This window comes from Dipodomys spectabilis, unplaced genomic scaffold (assembly GCF_019054845.1).
Source record: "Dipodomys spectabilis isolate Male_0828 unplaced genomic scaffold, ASM1905484v1 ptg000030l, whole genome shotgun sequence".
Classification (NCBI taxonomy): Eukaryota; Metazoa; Chordata; class Mammalia; order Rodentia; family Heteromyidae; genus Dipodomys; species Dipodomys spectabilis.
This window is the reverse complement of record NW_024870707.1, coordinates 4,404,613-4,426,179: the sequence shown is the minus strand read 5'-3', so window position 1 is coordinate 4,426,179 and position 21,567 is coordinate 4,404,613. Positions and strand designations below refer to the sequence as shown.

The following is a 21,567-nucleotide window of genomic DNA, read 5'->3' as shown; positions in this document are numbered from 1 at the left end:
ACATATATTTTATGTAAGTTATAAGTAGATAATATATAACATATAACATATAATATAATACATGCAATATATAATGTGTATTATATATTAACATGTAATAAAATATACTTTATATAAATTATATATTATATAAATGTTTATTTTACATATCACATGTTTCATATATAATACATACTATATATGTACAACATATAACATACATGCAATATACATACATGTTTATTTATAAAAGATTAGTATATAAGTAAGTCTTATTTAATATTTCTTCTAGTCTTTCCATTTCCTAGTGAATGTACAATATCATTCTTTCTAATGGAAGAGTAGAATTCCATTGTGCATATATACCACATTATCTTGATCCATTCTTCCAGTGATGGGCATCTAGGATATTCTATCTTGGCTATGGTAAATAATGCTGCAATGAACTTGGTTATGCTGATAGCTTTAGTATGGCCTTGTTTGTGCCCTATTGGATAAATGCCTAGGAGTAGAAGAGTTGGGTCATAAGGTAGCTAGCTCTATGTTTAGTTTTTGAAAGAGTGGTTGAAGAAACTGAAATTCCCAGTAACAGTGCAATAGAATTCCCTTTATCCACATCCACATCAGGATTTGTTATCGCTCATTCTAATTGAGGTGAGTTGAAATATTAGTGTTGTTTTTATTTGCATGCAGATCCAGAGAAAAGGTCCTCTGAAAACATCAGAGATCTAAATCCATAAGACCATTGGATGATTGACAGGGACCTCCAAAACAATGATCCAAAAAATGTTTCTCCCTCTACATTCATATTTTGGGTATTTTCATATAATATCATGAGTCTAATATATTGACTATATATATATATAGTTTGATTCTTTCTTTCATCCAAGCACATTTTTAACTTCATGTTTTCCCCTAATCTTAGAATTGACTTTCAACTAAATATTTTCTCATGAAAATTTCAAAGTATTTAGTTATAAAGAAAAATAGATTAACTTAAATGCAATTAGAGATTTATCAGATTCTTGAGAAGGATCAACCCATACTACATCAAATAAAGAGACTGAACAGGAATAGCAGATGCCTGAAATCTTACAATATAATACAATACTATCATCACTTCTGCAAGTGAAAAGACCCAGAGAGGATCAGTGTCCAATGAGAGCTACAATGTCGTAAGCTGCCAGGAAGAGGCTGAGTGAAAGGATGTGGCTATACGGCTGCTACCAAAATTATCTGCCCAATAAGGGGAACTAAAATAACCTGACCTCCCTTTCTTCATGTCATCTAATATGTTTCAGTTTCCTATTGATTGTATATAATTTAACCCAAATATGAAGCACTCGAGAAATGTAACATGTAGAAGTCAAGAGTCTTGTTTTTAAGAGAGGAAGGAAGAAGCCTACGTCAGTGGTTCTGTGTCTAGAATCAAAGTGTGGGCTCTGTCAATGTGTTGGTGTGTGACTTGCACAAGACAGTTGAACTTCTCGGGTTTCAGTTTCTGTCTTTGAAAATAGGGCTAATAATAGTACTTATGGGATTGTTGAGAAATAAATATGTTAGTATTTCTTAAAAGAGTGGTTGGCATAATAGGAAAGACAAGTAAGGAAGCATTTGTGGAAATCATTGCAGTGAGGTTCGTATACCCACACATGCCTGATATTGAGGAGCCTTGGTTCCTTGTCTGTTAAACTAAGTGACTTCAAAAAGCAAGATTTGGGAGAATACAAATAACAACTTATAAGGCCATGAGAAATGCCAACAATGAATTGAAACATGTTTTGACTCATCTGTAAAGTTGTTTTACTGTGTACCTGTAACATTTTGTACAGAGCAAAGTACTTTTAAAATTAGAAAATATATAAATTCATTATATATGCATTTATACGTAATACATTATATGCGTAATATACATTACACATGCAATATATACATGACATATATAAGTGGCATTTAATAATGTAACAAATATACAATATGTATTTGTTTTGATTTCCCAAGTAAAAGTTGGCAAAAGTGGAAATCAGGGCCAGTATATAAATAGAAAGAAACAAGATACTAGTGTTAGGACAGCAGGAAGTTCACATGGAAGAATATCAATGAAAGCTGTGGGGGCAAGAAGCAGTGTCCTGCAGGGAAGGAAGGTAGTACTGTAGAAGAGAACCTAACATCATGGAAGATCCAGAAAATGCAATATAGGAAGCTTGACTTTAATTTGAAGAATGTGAAAGTGACTGCATCTACTTGCATTAGCTCTGTATTCAAATGGGATTTATGTTTCCAAAGGTTTTTTAGAGACTAATTGAGATGCATATTTTGCCAACTGAAGAAATCAGTGCTATATTGCATTGGAGGTTAGCAATGGAAGGATAAGTAAAGGTGTAGGTAAGACATAAAACTTCGGAAGTAAGGACAGAAGGGTGCTGAGGATGACATCCAGACAGCATCAGATCTGGGAGCAGGATACTGGGAAATTAACCTTGGGTGTTTAGAATTTTATTTGAATTACTGTTGGGCTGCAGTATTTGGAAACAGACTTCTGGTGATGAAATCAAATGAAATCAACACACACACACATATATTACATATTTGTTGTATTTTAAATGCCACATATATTATATATTGCATATATAATATTTTATGCATAATATATTGCGCCTATAAATATTACATATATAAATGTATAATGGATTTATATCTTTTAATTTTAAAGAGTTGTCTAAGAGAGACTAATTTACTAAAACCTAATTTATAAATTAAGTTGATTAATAAAGTCTCTGCTAAAAACAAAACAAAACAAAACACCTTGAAGACCTGGAAGAACAAACTGCTGAAAAGAAATAGAACCCCAATCTGAAACCAGTGAGATAAAAGGAAAAAGAAAATGTGGTGGTATTTCAAAAATCAAAAAGTGAGACAATACATAAGATCTTCAACTTTCAGATAAGTTTCAGCTGAGAATGAAAAAGTTTTATTATTGACATAAGATTTTGCGGATAGCCTTGAAATGGCTATAGAATAACCTTGAAATGCTGAAGTAATGGGAAGAAAGCTAGACTGGAAATGTCAGCCAAAGAGATTGTGAAAAGAGATAATTTTAGAACTACTATAGGTTATGTAACACACACACACACACACACACACACACACCACAACACACCTAATACTTAGATCCTGAAATAGGGAGGAAACTGAATTTTGCCATTAATCAGAAACATTTCCATGTTTTAGTTTTGACTTAGAAAAAGCAATTATGTGAGATTTTATTATATTATAAAATGAACGTTCCAAAGTATCAGCAAACAACAAAAGAAAAATACCAGTCTTTTCTATTAAAAAGATGAATATAGGAGGTTTAGAGAGGAAAAAGTATAGGTTCAGTTACAAAATTAGGATGAACTCTAAGATATAAGTAATTAGGGACAAACATCTCAGAATGACAAATCAAATTCACATCTACACAGGCACACACATGGGTACAGACACAGGTGTGTGTGTGTGTGTGTGTGTGTGTGTGTGTGTGTGTGTGTGTGTGTAAGAGAGAGAGAGAGAGCAAGTTAGTTCTGAAGAACACAAAAAATAATTATTAAAGAATGGTGAGGGCTGGGAAGGTGGCTCAGTGGTAAAGTGCTTGCTTGCATGCATGAGGACCTGGGTTCTATTCTTCAGTACCACATAAGCAGAAAAAGCTGGAAGTGGCGCTGTGGCTCAAGTGGTAGAACACTAGCCTTGAGCTGAAGAGCTGAGGGACAGTGCCCAGGTCCAGAGTTCAGGCCCCATGACTGGACCCAAAAAAAAAAAACCAAACATAAAAGAATGGTGACACTAGAAAGCTTTAAGAAATTTTCCATATTCACTGATACATATGGAAACCTGCTTTTGTATATAGAGTGTCTTGACTTTATTTATGATATCATTCTGTCTCACGTTTTTAAGCAAGTAACTTTTGTGTTTTGTTTTTTTAAGGTTTTTAAATATGTTTTTATTGTAAAAATAGTGTACAGAGGGATTACATTTATATGAATAAAGTTATGAATACATTTCTTATGGAGCATTGTTACCTCCTCCTTTGTTTTTCCCCTACCATCCGTTCCCTTCCCCCTTCCCCATCCAAGTTGTAAAGTTTGTTTTCAATATAGCATCTTGTACATCTCATTGTTACAGTGGGTCAACCTGTATCCCTATTTCAGCATTTTGTTTTTGAACATTTGCTACTTACCAGGGAGTCCATTAAGCCTTTATAAAATGTAACACATTCAATACTCACAAAAATACTTACAGAAGGTTGTTGTTTGTTTGTTTGTTTGTTTTTTACTATTTAAGATGGGGGAAATTAAGAATTAAAGCAAATAGAACTTTGTCCAAGATTTTGATTCTAAAGATTTTAGCATTATTTTATCAGTTCAAAAAACTTAAGATTTTTTTAAAATCTTCACCTAAGCATTATAATTTATATGTTGTCTCCATCCAAAAATAAAGACCACATTGGCTTTTAAGGAAATATCTAATTGATATATTTAAAGTGTAATTCCTCCAGGAATACAAACAATTTAATTTTTCTTCAATCCCCAATATAATTTATCCAGTTGATGTTAGATGGAAAAAAGCACGGAAAGAAATATCTCAGCTTTCTTATACCTCTGGAGGTTCACGTTTAGATCCAAAGGGACCCAAGAAATGATAAATCATCTAAACAACTTCAGGATGAGCTCATTGGGATGAAGGTTAACTGCTAAGCAGGTGAGTCGGAAGGGTTCTGGCTTTGGAGATACAAGCCTATGCTCCATACACCCCAGCTCCTCCTTAGAACCATCAAGTCCCATTGGTGAGCTGCTTTAGAGTATTAAATAAATTCAGATTACATCCTAGCTACATTTCATGAGCCTAGACCTTTTTAGCACTCTCTAAAGGAAATCAATTTTATTTAAATGTGAAGTTTAGCATATGCTCTCTCTTTCTCTGTGTGTCTTCACTCCTTAGTTTTTAAATGACCTCATGTTGTTAGGCAGATAACATGTTAAAATTTACTGTCCTTGCAGCAAAACTCATAAAATAGAGTTCTTTTTTTATGCTTTAGAGTATAGATGTGGGGGGAAAGATGAGAATTTTTGGCTAAAATTTCTCTGTGAAAGAGTTTCACCAACATTGGAGTCTCATGTAATTGCTGTTCATCATCTTTGGGGGGAAATCCCTAATCTCTGTTTACGTGGCACTTGGAAACTTGACATTTGGAAATTTGTTATTTTTGTTTGGGGGGTTGTTTGTTTATTGCTTGTTTGTTTTCTTTGAATTTGAAATTCACTCATTTCAACATCCCAGGTTACAAATTACAGGTTATTTGTCTATTTTTCCTGTTAAAGAAAGACCAGATGCATACAGTAATTTTTGAATCCTGAGATGAAATAAGAATCAATAGATGTATCCCTTACCTACTATCTCACCAGAAGAGTGACTCCGGTGGAATCAGTCTCATTCCAGAACCTTCCAACATTTTCATATGCCAGGCCAGAGCATTTCAAACACATTTTTGTGATGAGTAGAGGGAGCATCTTGTGGCTGAAGTCACTGGATTTGAACACCCTTAATACATGCTCTGCAGGGTAACAGGCATCTAAGCGGTGTAAAGAAAACAAGCTTGGTGCAGCCCTGTAACCAAGGAAAAATTCTTGAAAATACAGATGAAGTTCAAAGCAGAACTAATGTGACACCAGGGAGTAAATCAGGAAATATTTGATCCATGGAGCAATGGATTGTGCTCAATGCTCATTTTCTTTTCAGCCCTTGATGAAGGTGATTTTTTTCCTCCAAATCCTCACTTCTTTGTCAGATTCCAATACATATAGAACATTCCATATACAGAACAAATTCTTAAGAAGCCAGGTCCCTTATTTAGAATAAGAGAGAGATTTACTTTGTTCAACAACTAGGTTTAGAATCTAGATAAACAAAATAAACTCCCACCTAGAGCCAAATAAATGAATCTGTTTGGTTACAGAGCCTGCCAACCACAAGAAAAGCCTTTAAGATGACTTTTCATGAATTTTAGTGCTAGGTAAAATAATTAAAAACTATATTTCTAATAGAAATGAGCAATTCCAATTAAAGCAAAAAGAAACAGAATGTTCTCAACTTACTCCTTTGAGTAGTCCAAGTTTTCCACCTAATAGTTTAAATAGATGCTCTGATATACTTTTTGTATGATATATATAATATATATGGACATTAAAATCATTTATGTGTCCGTGTGTTATATAGTGTATTTTATCTATCCATTTATCTCTATATATAGTGTTAACACATATATATATATATGTATATATATATATATATATATAGTGTGTGTGTGTGTGTGTGTGTGTGTTTGTGTGTGCCTGTTATATAGAGTGTGAAAGAGGAGAGAGCCTATCTTACTCTTCTATATCTTACTATATAAAAATCTTATATAAAAATGATTTAAATTACTATATCTTCTGGTTTGTTTACAAATAGTAATTACAAATAGTCATTAAAGATAAATTTAAGTTGTATTTAAAAGTTCTCTGTACTAATGAGATATAGTTTATTGATATAGATATTGTTGAAGACTATTATCCAAACACAACCAGGTTCCAGAAAGCAAACTTGCTATCTCTGTCCTCAGGGGCCTGAGGAAGGAAAATCATGAGCCTACACTTAATCTGGGTTACAGAGTGGAGCAAGGCCCCAAACTAAGACAAATGGAGGATAGCTATGATTTTAAACAAAACAAAAAAGGATTCAAACATAAAGGATTGATTTCAAAAAGGGAAGACAGTTGCCTTGTCAATTCATCTTCAAAAACAGCAAATATAGAAATAGACAAGTGAAAACTGACCTTCCTAAAACAATCTTATCCTTATAAGTCCAGTCACAGGAATGAAAATAGGGCTGGGTGGTCTGGCTCACACCTCTAAGCCCAGATACTACCTGAAGCAGAGATGAGGCATATTATATCTCCAGGACATTCCAGCCCCCCAAAATTAGAGAATGTAATTCCAGCATTCTTGAAAGTCTATGTAGGAGGATCAAGCCTTAAGAGCCTGTGCAAAAAACGCGAATTTCTTGTCTAAAAAATAACTTATTCAAGATGGCCTGGGAACTTCGCTCAAGTGGTAAAATGTTTTCATAGTAAGCATGAAGTACTGAGTTCAAATCCTAGTATAGCTAAAATAAATAAACAAGCAAAAAAACCCACCAAAAATCTGTTTTGTATGTGTACATTTTCCCTTCCCACCTAGTTAATTTAATTTATGTGTGCATAATTTATTTTTGTCATTTATCTTTTCACAGAAAAACAAAACTTGCCCAATGTTAAAAACTTTAAGTACTTGATATTATAAAGGTAAAACATATATTTCTAGGAATTATTCTTGTTTCACTGTAATAGTTTTAAAAGTAAACTCTAGAATCCCAAGATAATTTAATATAAAGGCTATTATTTGGGTACCAGAGACTTACCATTAAAATCCTAGCTACTAAGGAGGTTGAGACCTGGAGAATGGTGGTTTTGAAGTCAGCCTGGGCTGAAACTTTCCTGAGACCCTTATCTCTGATTAAATAGCAAAAATTCAGAAGTGGAGTTGTGGCTCAACTGGTAAACTGGTAGACTGAGTCACACAAAGCATCATCATCATCATCATCAACAACAACAACCAGCTAATGATTTTAATATGAAGGAAAGTTTTAGAGAAACCTTGCTTTATGAATAATGCAACTCAACAACAAACAATCATTTGTTTTGGAAAATATCTTTTCTCAAAATGTTCCATGATTTTAAAGATTTCCTTTACAAATTAAAGAGATGTGCACATGAATAAAGAAATATACTCATTTCCTTGCTCGTGTAATTATAACCCCTCCGTACGGTATTTTCACAATAAAAAAACTTATTAATAAAAAAAAGAAATAGTCATTGAAATGATGACTCATTCAGAACAATGTACACAAATCAAATAGTTGTTTTTTAAAATCAAAATCAGAGTATTTGATATAATAATCTCCAATCCTAAGGTAGTATGTTAACAGACTTTTGTAAATATTTTGCCTGTGTATTTTTTTAGTTGATCTGATTCAGGTTTCTAGGTAGAGCTGTTATGCAATGCCACTGGGAACTTTCATTTTTCACTTTAATATAGTATTTTGATGTCCCACTTTACTAAATATTTGCCAGCATTCATGCTCTCAGTGATTTCTGGCTTCTCATAGGATTCCCTCGGACCTGGTCTGAATGTACTTTAGATTCTCTACCCATTTTGGAGTTCTCATTTAAAAAAAAAAATAGCACAAGAAATTGGAATACATTGTTATCTACGAGAGCATGAGCCAACTCAGTCAGCAAGAGGACGCCAGCGGTATGCTCCATTGACTGGCAGGGGCCATGAAGAATACACCATTTCCCACGGACACCAAATTCACAAAGTCTTGCCAGCGCACATGGCTGACGCAAATGCCACCTATGTCACCGAATTCATCCTCAAAGGGATTACAGACCGGCCAGAGCTCCAGGTACCCTGTTTCGTGGTGTTTTTAGTGATCTATCTGGTGACAATGCTGGGCAATCTTGGGTTGATCATTTTGATCAGGGTTGATGCTCGACTCCATACCCCCATGTACTTCTTCCTCAGCCATCTGGCTTTTGTGGACCTCTGTTACTCCTCGGCCATCACCCCCAAGATGATGGTGAACTTCGTGGTGGTGCCCACCACGATCCCTTTCCACGCGTGCGCCACGCAGCTGGGCTGCTTCCTCACCTTCATGATCACCGAGTGCTTCCTCTTGGCCTCCATGGCCTATGACCGCTACGTGGCCATCTGCAGCCCCCTGCACTATTCCACACTGATGTCCAAACGCGTCTGCCTGCTGTTGGTGGCCGTCCCCTACACCTACAGCTTTCTGGTGGCCCTCTTCCACACCATTGTCACCTTCCGGCTGACTTACTGCGGGCCCAACGTGATCAACCACTTCTATTGCGACGACCTTCCACTCCTGGCCTTGTCCTGCTCTGACACGCGCGTGAAGGAAATCCTCATCTTCGCCTTCGCGGGTTTCGATATGATCTGTTCCTCCTCCATCGTCCTCATCTCCTACCTGTTCATCATCGCTGCCATCCTGAGGATGCGCTCCACCCAGGGCCGACGCAAGGCCGTCTCCACCTGCGGCTCGCACATCGTGGCTGTCACCATCTTCTACGGCACGCTCATCTTCATGTACCTGCAGCCCAAATCCAATCACTCCCTGGACACCGATAAGATGGCCTCTGTGTTCTACACGGTGGTCATCCCCATGCTGAACCCGCTGATCTACAGTCTCAGGAACAAGGAGGTGAAGCAGGCCTCCAAGAAAGCCTTGGAGAAAGGGTGCGAAACCTTAAAACTATTAAAATCAAGAAGACAATAATGTGAACCTTCCCCACTTCCAAATCTCCCAACTTGTAACTTGTCATTCTTTCCCAATCCATGAAAAAAGAAATGAGAACTGTTACTGTCACCAACTTTGGTTATTTTCTATGAAGACACAAGCTGCTCTTGGAAAATACATCCACTATCTAGAGTCCAGTTCACTGACAGAGGTGCAGCACACACCTGTAGTACTGGACCTCAGGAGGTGGAGGAAAGAGGACCATGGATTTGAAGTCATGGTATAGGCTGCAGAGAACTTTTCTTCACAAAGCAATGCCTTAACCAACTGCTTCTACACAGACCACACAAGGCAGGTTCAAATACAAATATAGAGGATCTCAAACAATGGAGGAGATAGATTATTTATTAGAGCTAGGGACTCTGGATATCATTGCTTGGGTTTGAAAAATGTTTCCTCCGCTTATTACTCATGTGATTTTTGGACCACCAACCTTAATCTGAGTAACTGACTCTGATTCCAGTCCTCAAAAATAATAGGATGCATTGGTTTTTCTTGAGGATTACAGAGGTTAATATTTAGTCTGCTTTGAAGTATATCCACTTTAGTATGCATTTTGTTAGCTGTTAGTTACATGAATGTTTGTTATATAATGCTAAGGATAATTCACTGGACTTTCAGAAGCTTACCAATCATTAAGGGACACAGATAAAATCTAGTGGAGTTTTCTATTCTCTCAGGCACTTAATCAAGTAACGATATTTATGATAAGCAAACAAAGTTAAAGGATGTATAGATTTCATTAGGAAGTGATTACTTGAAAGTTGCCTGATTTCACATAAAATGTAATGTGAAAATATCAAAGGAAAATTCAAGTCTAGCTGAGCTCTCTTTTCTTCATTTTTTAGGATTTAAATATCTAAGATACTAAATTATTTCTTTTTTTGTACATTTTTATTGTAAAAATGCTGTACAAAGGAGTTACAGTTACATGAGCAAGTATTGAGTACATTTCCTATTGAGCATTGTTGCCTTCTCCTTTGTTTTCTTTATTACATACTTAGAAGAATGTAGCTTACGAGAAATTCTGTTTATAAATTAACATATTCAACATATATCAGTGCTTGTCTAGTGACAAATAAGGGTGGCCATTGTGACACTTACTAGTCCCCGCTGTGAATTCAAAACATGTTTGTAGAACAAGATACATAAATAAAAATAAGTCTGGGAGTTTTTTATTTTAATATTTAAGGAAAGATTTAAGTTAGCAGTTTACTATTATTTATTATGTTGCATTTTAGAATATTATACTTGCTGTCACTCACAACAGAGTCACAAGTTTGCAAAAGAAGATGGTTATTACTTCTGCTGATCTTAATTTATGCATGACCAAGATATGCTGCCATTGAGTTCCACTGAGTTGACCAACTTCTCTGGGTATTTTATTTCATTTGTTTTGTTTTGTTTTGAGGCCATCTCTTAACCCAGACCTCAGCCTCACTAATTCTGGCATTACAGACATGTGCCAACAAGCCTAGCTCCTAGAATTAAAATATGTGTAACCACTGGACATGTACATGAAAATGCAAAGATATAACCCATTTCGTATAGCTATTTGAAATAAAAATGATTTTTAAAGTAAATTAAAAATATTTAAAAAGTTAAAAAAAAATGACTTAACAGAGGATCCAAGTGTTTCTACTTACAGGTGACATATCTTCTGAGTGCATGTTTATATGAACAGATTAACAAGACATTCTCACTCATCACAAACATGACAAACAACATTGTCCTGAACACTTTTTATTTTTATGAGTAAAGAAATCCCAGGCTTATAAAATATTGATGACTAATTTGAGGGACACTGTAGTTTTGGGGAGTTTACTGAACTTTTATATTTCATGCAATTATTTATGACAGTCCTGCTTAAATGAGTGGCAGGTTTCATGTCAACACACAATTTTAATCCTCAACAACTACACATAAAACCAAATGTAGGTTTTCTTCAGACAGGAGCACAGTCTCCAGTGCACTGAATAGGGAGTTTATTTAGGTCACTGGTGGTACAGTTGTATAGTTGTATAGTTCAGTGCAGCCGTTAAGACTATGGTGGAAGTTGCGTAAATGACTAGACTCATCTCTTGGCTAAAATTCCTCAGTCAAAATATCACAATTAGCATTCTTCAGTTTATAAGATAATAAAAATAAATACAAATGTTGAACACTCGTGGCCCATGACTATAATCATAACTACTCAGAAAGCTAAGATCTGAGGATTGCAGTTCAAAGCCAGTTCCTGGGAGGAAGTCCATGAGATTTTTATCTCTGATTAACCATGTGAGAACCAAAAGTGGAGCTGTGGTTCAAAGTAGTAGAACACTAACTTTGAGCAGAAAAGCTCAAGGACAGAGCTCAGGCCCTGAGTTCAAGCCCCATGACCCACAAAAATAAGTAAGTAAATAAATAGTTTATTTACTAAGGTAAACAAGTATTTGATGCTTTAATCTCTCTGTCTGTAGTCTCTGTGTGTTTTTCATATGGATTTCAAATACAGAGAGATGGAAACAATTGAAAGAAATGACATTTTAAAAGAGTCCAAGATTTGCAAAGATACAGTACCATTTGTAAAGAAATGGAAAGACCTGAAAAAATCATATTAAGTGAAGTCAGTCATACCCAAAGATATAAAGGTTGTATGCTTTCCCTCATTTGCCATAAGTAGAATGTACAAATAAGTACACTGGATGGTAAAGATGAAAAAAGTAAACTTGGACATCATAAATTATACAGGTCTCTAAATATTCACAAAGGTGAAAGCAATGGAAGATTTTCTCAGGAGAGGATCACAAACGCTCAATAGCTATGTACATATGGTTGTATAGCATGTTTATTGAAATAACCTCCCAAGAAATAGGTTTAGCTTTTACAGGAACAGCTAAGACTCTGGATATGAAGGATACAAAATAATCAATCACTGCATGTCCACAGAAGAGAAACAAATGCAGAATGCTTTCTATCTTCCATGTGCTGACTTCTTTATTTTACTTTTCGTGGAAGGTAAGCCAAGTAGGAAGGTGTACAATTTCTGTTCCTAAATTAGGTTTGTATTCGTACATGGTTCTTGTGATGTGTTCTAATTTCTAATTTAGGGATAACATTTTTGTGAGTGACCATGCAATGTAAAAACATATAAAAGCCTAATGCATTACTGTTTAGAATTAAATATAATAATTAAAAAATAAGTTTGATATAATAATTAAAATATAAGTTTGAATTCAATGGTTACACTTTTATTTTTATCTATAACTGGAATATCTGCATTCTGAAACACCAATCTCAGGTGTTTTGGAAATTAACTCAGACAACTTGATTAGAAGTTGTACCCATTACAGGACACAAGAGAAGCAGTTAGTGTATGATTACTTTAACATAAAGACATACAGAACTAATAAATGAATTTTATTAACTCAAACAATGGTGGCCTATTTGTTTAACAGAAAAAAAATTTTATGTAGCATGTAGAAAACAAATCAAAAGATATATAAAATATTTTCTGTAATCCATACCACACACACACATATGCAGCAGGGAGAAAGTGTTGAAAGTATCAGAGAGCTAGAGAGAAACAGAGAGAGAAAGAGAGAGAGACAGAGAGAGAGAGAGACAGAGACAGAGACAGAGAGAGACAGAGAGAGACAGAGAGAGAGACAGATACAGAGACACAGAGAAAGAGAGAGGAGAGAGAGAAGGGGAAAGAGAGGGAGAGGAGAGAGACAAATAGATGCAGATTTAAAATAATATAATTGTTTGAGAGATTATATTGAATATGAACAGAACAGAATTCAAGTGCCTGGCTAAAATCCTACCCTGATATCTAGTAGCTTTGTTACCCTGGGAAACTTACCTCTCTGTACCCACTGTTCTCATCTGTCAAGCAGAGATAATAACATAGGACATATTGCATAGTTATTTTTTAATATGATAATTTAAAGTTTTTATTTTCTTTTTTTTCCTCAGCAGAGAAAAAGGAAAGATTTCATTGCATAGAATCTACTTCAAAAATCACTTGAGAAAAGATTTACAGAACAAATGATTTCCCATTCTGTAGATGATTATCTCATTCATGATATTCCCTAGGGTATAAAGTCATAACTTTAATTTACAGAAGAAAATAAATAGTTAAAGTGTACTAACACAGCTGTATGTTAGATAAAGGGCCTATGTAAACTTTGATATATTTGTCATTGATAGGTCCTTAATTTGACTAAGGTTTCTTAATAACTTTTATGTTTATTATAGGTCCCATGGTTTCCCTTCTTTGCAATACCTAGTATATGTCTGAGTCAAGCAGAAAAGGTCAGATAAGTTGATGTTAGGGGAATGAATCCCAAGATAAGTATGTAAATGTTTTTTTCTTTCATGCAATTGTTTCTAACATATTTATAAGATGATTTCTACGTTGCTTTGTATGTCCCACCCCCACGGTATAACCCCTGCTTTCACTGTATTTGATGTTGGTATAATTTGTGGAGGGGAAGGGAAAAAACAAATTGTTTATATAGGGATACAGGTGGCCCCATTGCAACAATGAGATGTACACCTTGTTATGTATAGTTATTTTATGATTAGAAAAGTTAATATTTATAAGTAACTCAAAATAATGCTTGGCACACAATAAATACAGTATTTCATCAATAAATAAGAAAAATTAAAATGGAAAAATAATTTGTTATAAAAAATTGTAATGAGGAGTGATTTAGCTCAATGTTAGGGCACTTTAGGTGTGCAAGAGGACCAGGTTTGATGTTCAATGCTAAGAAAAGAATTATAAAGAAATAGCATAATGGAATAATTCCTTTTTGACTTTTATTGATTTTACAATTAATAAAATTATGTCACCAAATATTTCAGAGAACAAACACCCAATCACCTAAAAAAAATCAATGTTCGAAAAGTATCAATGATCTTCAAGTTCATTACTCACCAATTTCTCAATTTGCACTATGAGTTTGTATTACTTTTCGTGTGTTTCACAAACTTGACACATCCATTACAATCTTCTTACATTTGCATTCCTCTTTAACAATCACATTTACTTCTATAGAAATGAAGTATCACTGTATCTGCAGATGCAGAAGTGGGTATTTAAAGATGAAAAAATTTGCTCATTAAGTCACCTATTAACTACAAAAGTGCAAATTGTTAGCCAAAGTATCTCAGGGTCAAAAATCATAAAAATAAGGCTATACAGGAATGAATTTCATTGCTAAGAAGTTATTCACTGACATGATACAATGCAGAATGAGTTAGTAAATATTGCAAGTAAAGCGAATTCTGGGGTACTCTGTCTGTCATGAATGCAGAATGGAGGCCTATGGAAAACAGCCAGTCTGTAAACATTGTTATTAAACTTTGCTATTTTCCCAGGGTGTCTTGAAGTATAAGATAGAAGCTGAGCCGGGCACCAGTGGCTAACTCCTGTAATCCTAGCTACTCAGGAGGCTGACATCTGAGGATCAAGGTTCAAAGCCAAACTGGGCAGAACTGTTATCTCCAATTAACCATCAGAAAACCAGAAGTGGCACTGTGGCACAAGTGGTTGAATGCTAGCCTTGAACTGAAGAGCTGAGGAACAGTGCCCATTTTTCAAGCCCCATGACCAAAAAAAAAAAAAAAAAAAGAAAAAGAAAAGAAAGAAAAGGTAGAAGTTGATCTATTTCAACTTAACACAAATTTAAATTTCTGTGTTGGACTTGAGATACTGTTTTTTCAGTTATTAAAGAAATACTGTCCAATTATTAAAGATATTGTGGATAAGGTTATGATCTCTCCCTTTTAGTGTTATTTTAAAACTCTCACTCTGATTCTCTCCTCTCTCTCCATTCTTCCACATCATTCTCAATTTAAAATTCACCAACTTAGCCAGGCGCTGGTGGCTCACGCCTGTAATCCTAGCTACTCAGGAGGCTGAGATCTGAGGATCGCGGTTCAAAGCCAGCCCGGGCAGGAGAGACTGTGAGACTCCTATCTCCAATAAACCACCAGAAAACCGGAAGTGGCGCTGTAGCTCAAGTGGTAGAGCACTCGCCTTGAGCTGAAGAGCTGAGGGACAGCGCCCAGGCCCAGAGTTCAAGCCCCACGACCGACAAAAAAAATAAAAAATAAAATTCACCAACTTAAAATGTTTACAAAGTGATTTTCATGTGGAAACCACTAGAATGAAAGATTGGACATTTACAATACCATGACTGAGAAAGGCCTCGCTAAGTAAAGGACATGGGCTTACAATTTACCAGATTTGTGATTCCCTGTAAGAAATAGCTCAACTCAAGGTCAAAATCTTGACCCTCAATAATTCTTAGGTTATTTGATAGCCAAACATAACTTTTCTTTCATTCTCTTCAGGGAATTTTTTTTTTTTTTTTTTGCCATTTCTTTTTTTTTTTTTTATTGTAAAGATACTATACAGAGGGTTACAGTTGCATGAGTGAGGTAATGAGTACACTTCCTCTTGAACATTGTTACCCCCTCCACTGTTTTCCCCCTACAATCCCCTCCCTGCCTCCCTTCCCAGAGGTTCTTTTTTTTTTTTTTTTTTGATTGTGATTAAGTGATTACATAATTTCCGGAAATTCACAGTATTGTGGAATAATGATGCTCATTTAAAGTCACAAGTTCATTCTAACTTTCCTGGAGCAAATTGTCTATCACAGTCTGTAATATATAACGGTGTTCACATGTTATATACCATATATGTGATCAGCAGCATGGGGATATTTAGTAGTGGTTCAACCAGATGAGTGGGAGATCTTTGTTTCTTAAGTCCTGTTAGTTTTGTCATATCACCTAACATTTTGGATTTAGCATCCACTTATCAGGAAGACCATGTACCGTTTGTCTCTTCGTTCTTGGCTAACCTCGCTCAACATGATTCCTTCTAGCTCCATCCATTTCCCTGCAAATGCTATTATTTTGTCATTTCTAATGCCTGCATAAATTCCATTGTGTATAGATACCACAATTTTTGGATCCATTCATCTGTGGTGGGGCATCTAGGTTGTTTCCATATCCTAGCTATTGTGAACAGTGCTGCAATAAACATGGAGGTACACATGTCCTTGTGTATTGGTTCCTGTTGTTCAGGGTAGATGCCTAGAAGTGGTATGACTGGGTCGTAAGGGAGGTCAATCTAGCTTTCTAAGGACCCTCCAGACTGCTTTCCAAAGTGGTTGTATAAGTGTACATTCCCACCAGCAGTGTAATAGGGTTCCTCTTTCTCCACATCCCCTCCAGCATTTGTCGTTGGCTGATTTGTGGATGTGGGACATTCTGACTGGGGTAAGGTGGTATCTCAGGGTTGTCTTTATTTGCATTTCCTTCACCACCAGGGATGATGAACATTTCCTCATGTGTTTCTTTGCCACTTTTATTTCTTCATTTGAGAAGTCCCTCTTTAGTTCCCTTGCCCATTTAGTAATTGGTTTGTTAGGTTTGGGAGGGATTAGTTTCTTGAGTTCCCTGTATATACAGGATGTTAACCCCTTGTCTGATATATTGCTGGTAAATATTTTTTCCCAATTCGTTGGTTGTCTTTCTAGCTTAGTTGCGATAGATTTAGCTGTGCAGAAGCTTTTTATTTTAAGGTAGTCCCATTTGTCGAGTCTCTCTCCAACTTGTTGTGACCCTGGGACTCTGTTCAGGAAGTTCCTTCCTGTGCCTATTAGTTCAAGTGTCTCTCCTACTCTGTCCTGCAGTAGTTTCAGAGATTCAGGTTTAATGTTAAGGTCTTTAATCCATTTTGAGTTGATGTTGGTGCATGGTGATAGGCTGGGGTCCACTTTTAGTTTTCTGCATGTGACTGCCCAGTTTTCCCAGCACCAGCTGTTGAAGAGGCTGTGTTTCTTCCATTGTATGTCTTTGGCTCCTTTGTCGAATATCAGCTGGCTGTAGGCCTGTGGATTTATTTCTGGATCTTCTATTCTGTTCCATTGGTCTTCGGGTCTGTTTTTGTGCCAGTACCATGCTGTCTTTGTGATTATAGCTCTGTAGTAGAGTTTGAAGTTCGGCATGGATAGCCCTCCCATATTGTCTTTATCCCCTAGAATTGTTTTGGCTATTCTAGGTCTTTTGTTGTTCCATATGAATTTTTGGACTGTTTTCTGTATTTCAGTGATGTACGTCATTGGGATTTTAATAGGAATTGCATTGAATTTGTGTATTAGTTTTGGAAGTATTACCATCTTTACTATATTAAGTCAGCCTATCCAGGAGCATGGGAGGTCTTTCCATTTCCTAGTGTCTTCTGCAATTTCTTTCTTTACCTTTTTATAGTTCTCATTAAATAGTTCTTTTACATCTTTGGTTAGGTTAATTCCTAAATATTTTATTTTTTGGGAGGTTATTGTGAATGGGGTTGCTCCCTTTATTTCCCTCTCTTCCTGTACATTATCAGTGTATAGGAAGGCAACTGATTTTTGTGGGTTTATTTTGTATCCTGCTATTTTGCCGAAGTGATTTATGATTTCTAAGAGTTTGGGGATGGAGTTTTTGGGATCGTGGAGGTATAGTATCATGTTGTCTGCAAAAAGGGATAGTTTAACTTTTTCTTTCCCTGTGCGGATCCCTTTAATGTCTTTTTCTTGCCTTATTGCCCTGGCTAAGGGTTCTAAGACTATATTGAAGAGGAGTGGAGACAGTGGGCATCCTTGCCTTGTTCCTGATTTTAGGAGAATTGGTTGTAGCTTTTCCCCATTAAGTATAATATTGGCTATTGGTCTGTCATAAATGGCTTTTATTGTTTTTAGAAATGTTCCTTCTATTCCTATTTTCTCCAGAGCTTTTAGCATGAATGAATGTTGAATTTTATCAAAGGCCTTCTCTGCATCTGTGGCGATAATCATGTGATTCTTGACCTTGGCTCTGTTGATATGTTGGATTACATTTATTGACTTACGTGTGTTAAACCATCCCTGTGTCCCTGGGATGAAGCCTACCTGGACATAGTGTATTATTTTTTTTATGTGTTTCTGGATTCTGTTAGCTAGAATCTTGTTAAGGATCTTTGCATCTGTGTTCATCAAGGAAATTGGCCTGTAATTCTCCTTTTTGGTTGGGTCTTTGCCTGGTTTGGGGATGACTGTGATATTGGCTTCGTAGAATGAGTTTGGGATAGCTCCCTCCTTCTCTGTTTCTCTGAAGAGCTTGAGGAGTATGGGTATTAGTTCTTGTTTAAAGGTCTTATAGAATTCTGCTGTGAATCCATCTGGTCCTGGGCTTTTTTTTGTTGGAAGACTTTTGATAGCTTCCTGTATCTCATTATAGGATATTGGCTTATTTAATTGGTTAACTTCTTCTTTGCTCAGTTTGGGCAACTTGTATTTCTCTAAAAATGCATCCATTTCTGCCAGATTTTCTTCCTTTAGAGAGTATAGCTTTTGAAAGTAGTCTGTTAGAATTGTTTGGATATCTTGGGTACGTGTTGTGATGTTTCCCGTGGCATCCCTAATCCTATTAATATGGGTTTCCTCTCTTCTTTTTTTAATTAATCTTGCCAACGGGCCATCAATTTTGTTTATTTTTTCAAAGAACCAGCTTTTTGTTTGGTTTATTTTGGTTATGGTTTTCTGATTTTCTGATTGGTTAATCTCTGCTCTTAATTTGGTTATCTGGCTTTGTCTAGTAGCTTTAGGTCCCATTTTTTCTTGTTTTTCTAGCTGTTTTAGTTGCAACATGAGATTATTTACTTGGTCTGTCTCCATTCTCTTGATGTGGGCACTGAGGGCAATAAATTTGCCCCTCAGGACTGCTTTTGCTGTGTCCCACAAGTTTCTTTGTGAGGTGTTTTCATTTTCATTGAGTTGTAGGAAATGCTTTATTTCTTCTCTGATCTCTTCTGTTACCCAGGCCTTGTTAAGGAGTGTGCTGTTCAATTTCCATGTATTAGAGAAATTTCTGTGGTATGCTTTGTTATTGAGAGCTAGCTTGATTCCACTGTGATCAGATAGGATACAGGGGATTATGTCGATCCCTTTGTATTTGCTTAAGTTCCTTGCATGAACTATGATATGGTCTATTTTGGAGAAAGTTCCATGAGCTGCTGAGAAGAATGTGTACTGTGTTGTTTTAGGGTGAAATACTCGGTAGATGTCAGTTAATTCCGCTTGAAGTATGGCCTCACTTAATTCGGTAGCTTCTTTGCCAATCCTCTGGTTGGTAGACCTGTCCTTTGGTGAGAGTGGTGTGTTAAAGTCTCTTAGTATTATCGTATTGGGATCTATTTTATTCTGTAAGTTTGAGAGTATTTGTTTGACATATCTGGGTGCACCAATATTTGGGGCATATAAGTTGATGATGGTTATATCCTCCTCTTGGATTGTTCCCTTTATTAATATGTAGTGTCCGTCCTTGTCTTTCTGTACTGATTTTAATGAAAAGTTTATTTTGTCAGATATCAGGATAGCTACACCTGCTTTCTTACTGGGGGCATTTGATTGGTAGATCCTTTTCCACCCCTTCACTCTGAGTTTGTTTGTATGTTTGGCTGAGAGGTGGGTCTCCTGAAGGCAACAGATGGATGGGTCTTGTTTTCTGATCCAGTCCTCAGTTCGTTTTCTTTTAATTGGCGAATTCAGCCCATTTATATTAAGAGAAAGTATAGAGAGATGCATTGTTGTCCCTGCCATTCCGTTTTCCTAAGTTTTTCTTCTTTCCTTTCCTCCTGTGCTTGCTCAGTTAGACTTTGAGTAACGCCTGTTTGGGGCAGGTCCCAGTTCCTGGTTGCTTTCTTCAGGTTGTGTCCCCCCTCTTAGAATTTTTTGTAATGCTGGCTTAATGTTTACGTATTCATTTAGTTTTTCTTTGCTATTAAAAGTTTTCAGTTCTCCATCGAATGTGAATGCTAGCTTTGCCGGGTATATTAGTCTGGGTTGGCAGTTATTGGCTCTCAGGGCTCGTATGGTGCTTTCCCAGGCTTTTCTTGCATTCATTGTTTGTGTGGAGAGATCTGCAGTGATTCTAATTTTTTTCCCGTTGTAGCATAGCTCCTTCTTCATTTTTGCTGCATGCAGGATTGTTTCCTTATTATTCAGATTTATCATTTTTACTATAATGTGTCTAGAAGTGTTTCTCCTCGGATCTTGCTTGTTGGGTGTTCTATAAGCTTTTATAATGTAGTTAAGATGGTCGTTTTTTAGGTGGGGAAAATTTTCATTGATTATCTTGTTAAATAGGTGTTGCATTCCCTTGCTCTGGAATTCCTCACCTTATGCGATTATGCGAAGATTAAATTTTTTGGCATTATCTGCTTGCTCTTGAATTTCCCTTTGGTTTGAGTGATTTTTCCATATCTGTCACTTTTTGGTCCAGTTGTTGTATTCTGTCTTCTGTGTCTGACACTCTACCTTCCATTTCATTCACTCTGTTGACCGTGGCTTCTATTGTGGTTTGCATGGAGGAAATGGATCCCTTTATGGATTCAATGTTGGTTCTCAGAGTACTGATCTCACCTCTCAATGAGGTATGCATTACCTCTAATTTGGCGTTTATCTCACTTCTTACTGAGGTTTGTGCAGCTTCTATTTTTGCACCCAACTTTTGTTTGATATCCTGTATATCTTTTGATAGTTCATCCTTGTGCTCTTTCAATTTCTGATCCATTTCTCGCTTTATTTCTTGAGTCATTGCCTCCAGCAACCCTTGGATGTAGCTTTTGTCTTCCATTCCTGCTTTGCTCCCACTGGGGCTCTCCCCTGCGTGGCTGCTGGCTTTTGAGGTGAGCTTGCTGTCCTGGGTGGTGGTAAACCTTGTGATTTTTCTCTGTGATTTTCGCATGGGGGTTCAGGAGACTGCTCTTCAATTTTGTTTTGGTGTGTCTGTCTTTGCTTGGTTGCTGATTCTGTATTGGTAGAGAGAGTCTGTGCCTGATCTGGGTTCTGTTGGGAGCCTATTTCCAGCTGCTATTCTGACTTACTTAGGATTCTCAGCTCTCTGCTGTAGATTGCTGGCAATTCCCGCCTTTGGAAGGGTTGAGCAGCCTAGACTGCTTGTGTTTGCTCCTACGGGTGCTCTTGGGAAGATCAGATGCTCTGGATGCACTCTCCCAAATACTGGAGTCTGCTATGGGCTCCTGATGTGTTTTTGTTTGTTTGTTTTGGGCTGGTTGTGGGCTTGAACTCTAGGTTTGGGTGCTGTCCCTCAGCTCTTCAGCTCAAGGCT

The 21,567-nt window shown here is 36.4% G+C and overlaps 1 protein-coding gene across 1 annotated transcript; it reads left to right on the top strand.

The window, feature by feature from the left end:
* Nucleotides 1-8,430: 8,430 nt before the first annotated feature.
* On the top strand, nucleotides 8,431-9,393 carry LOC122104769 (olfactory receptor 1038). Its single transcript, XM_042675703.1, has one exon. The coding sequence runs from the start codon at nucleotides 8,431-8,433 to the stop codon at nucleotides 9,391-9,393; it is 963 nt and encodes a 320-aa protein (XP_042531637.1).
* Nucleotides 9,394-21,567: the final 12,174 nt, after the last annotated feature.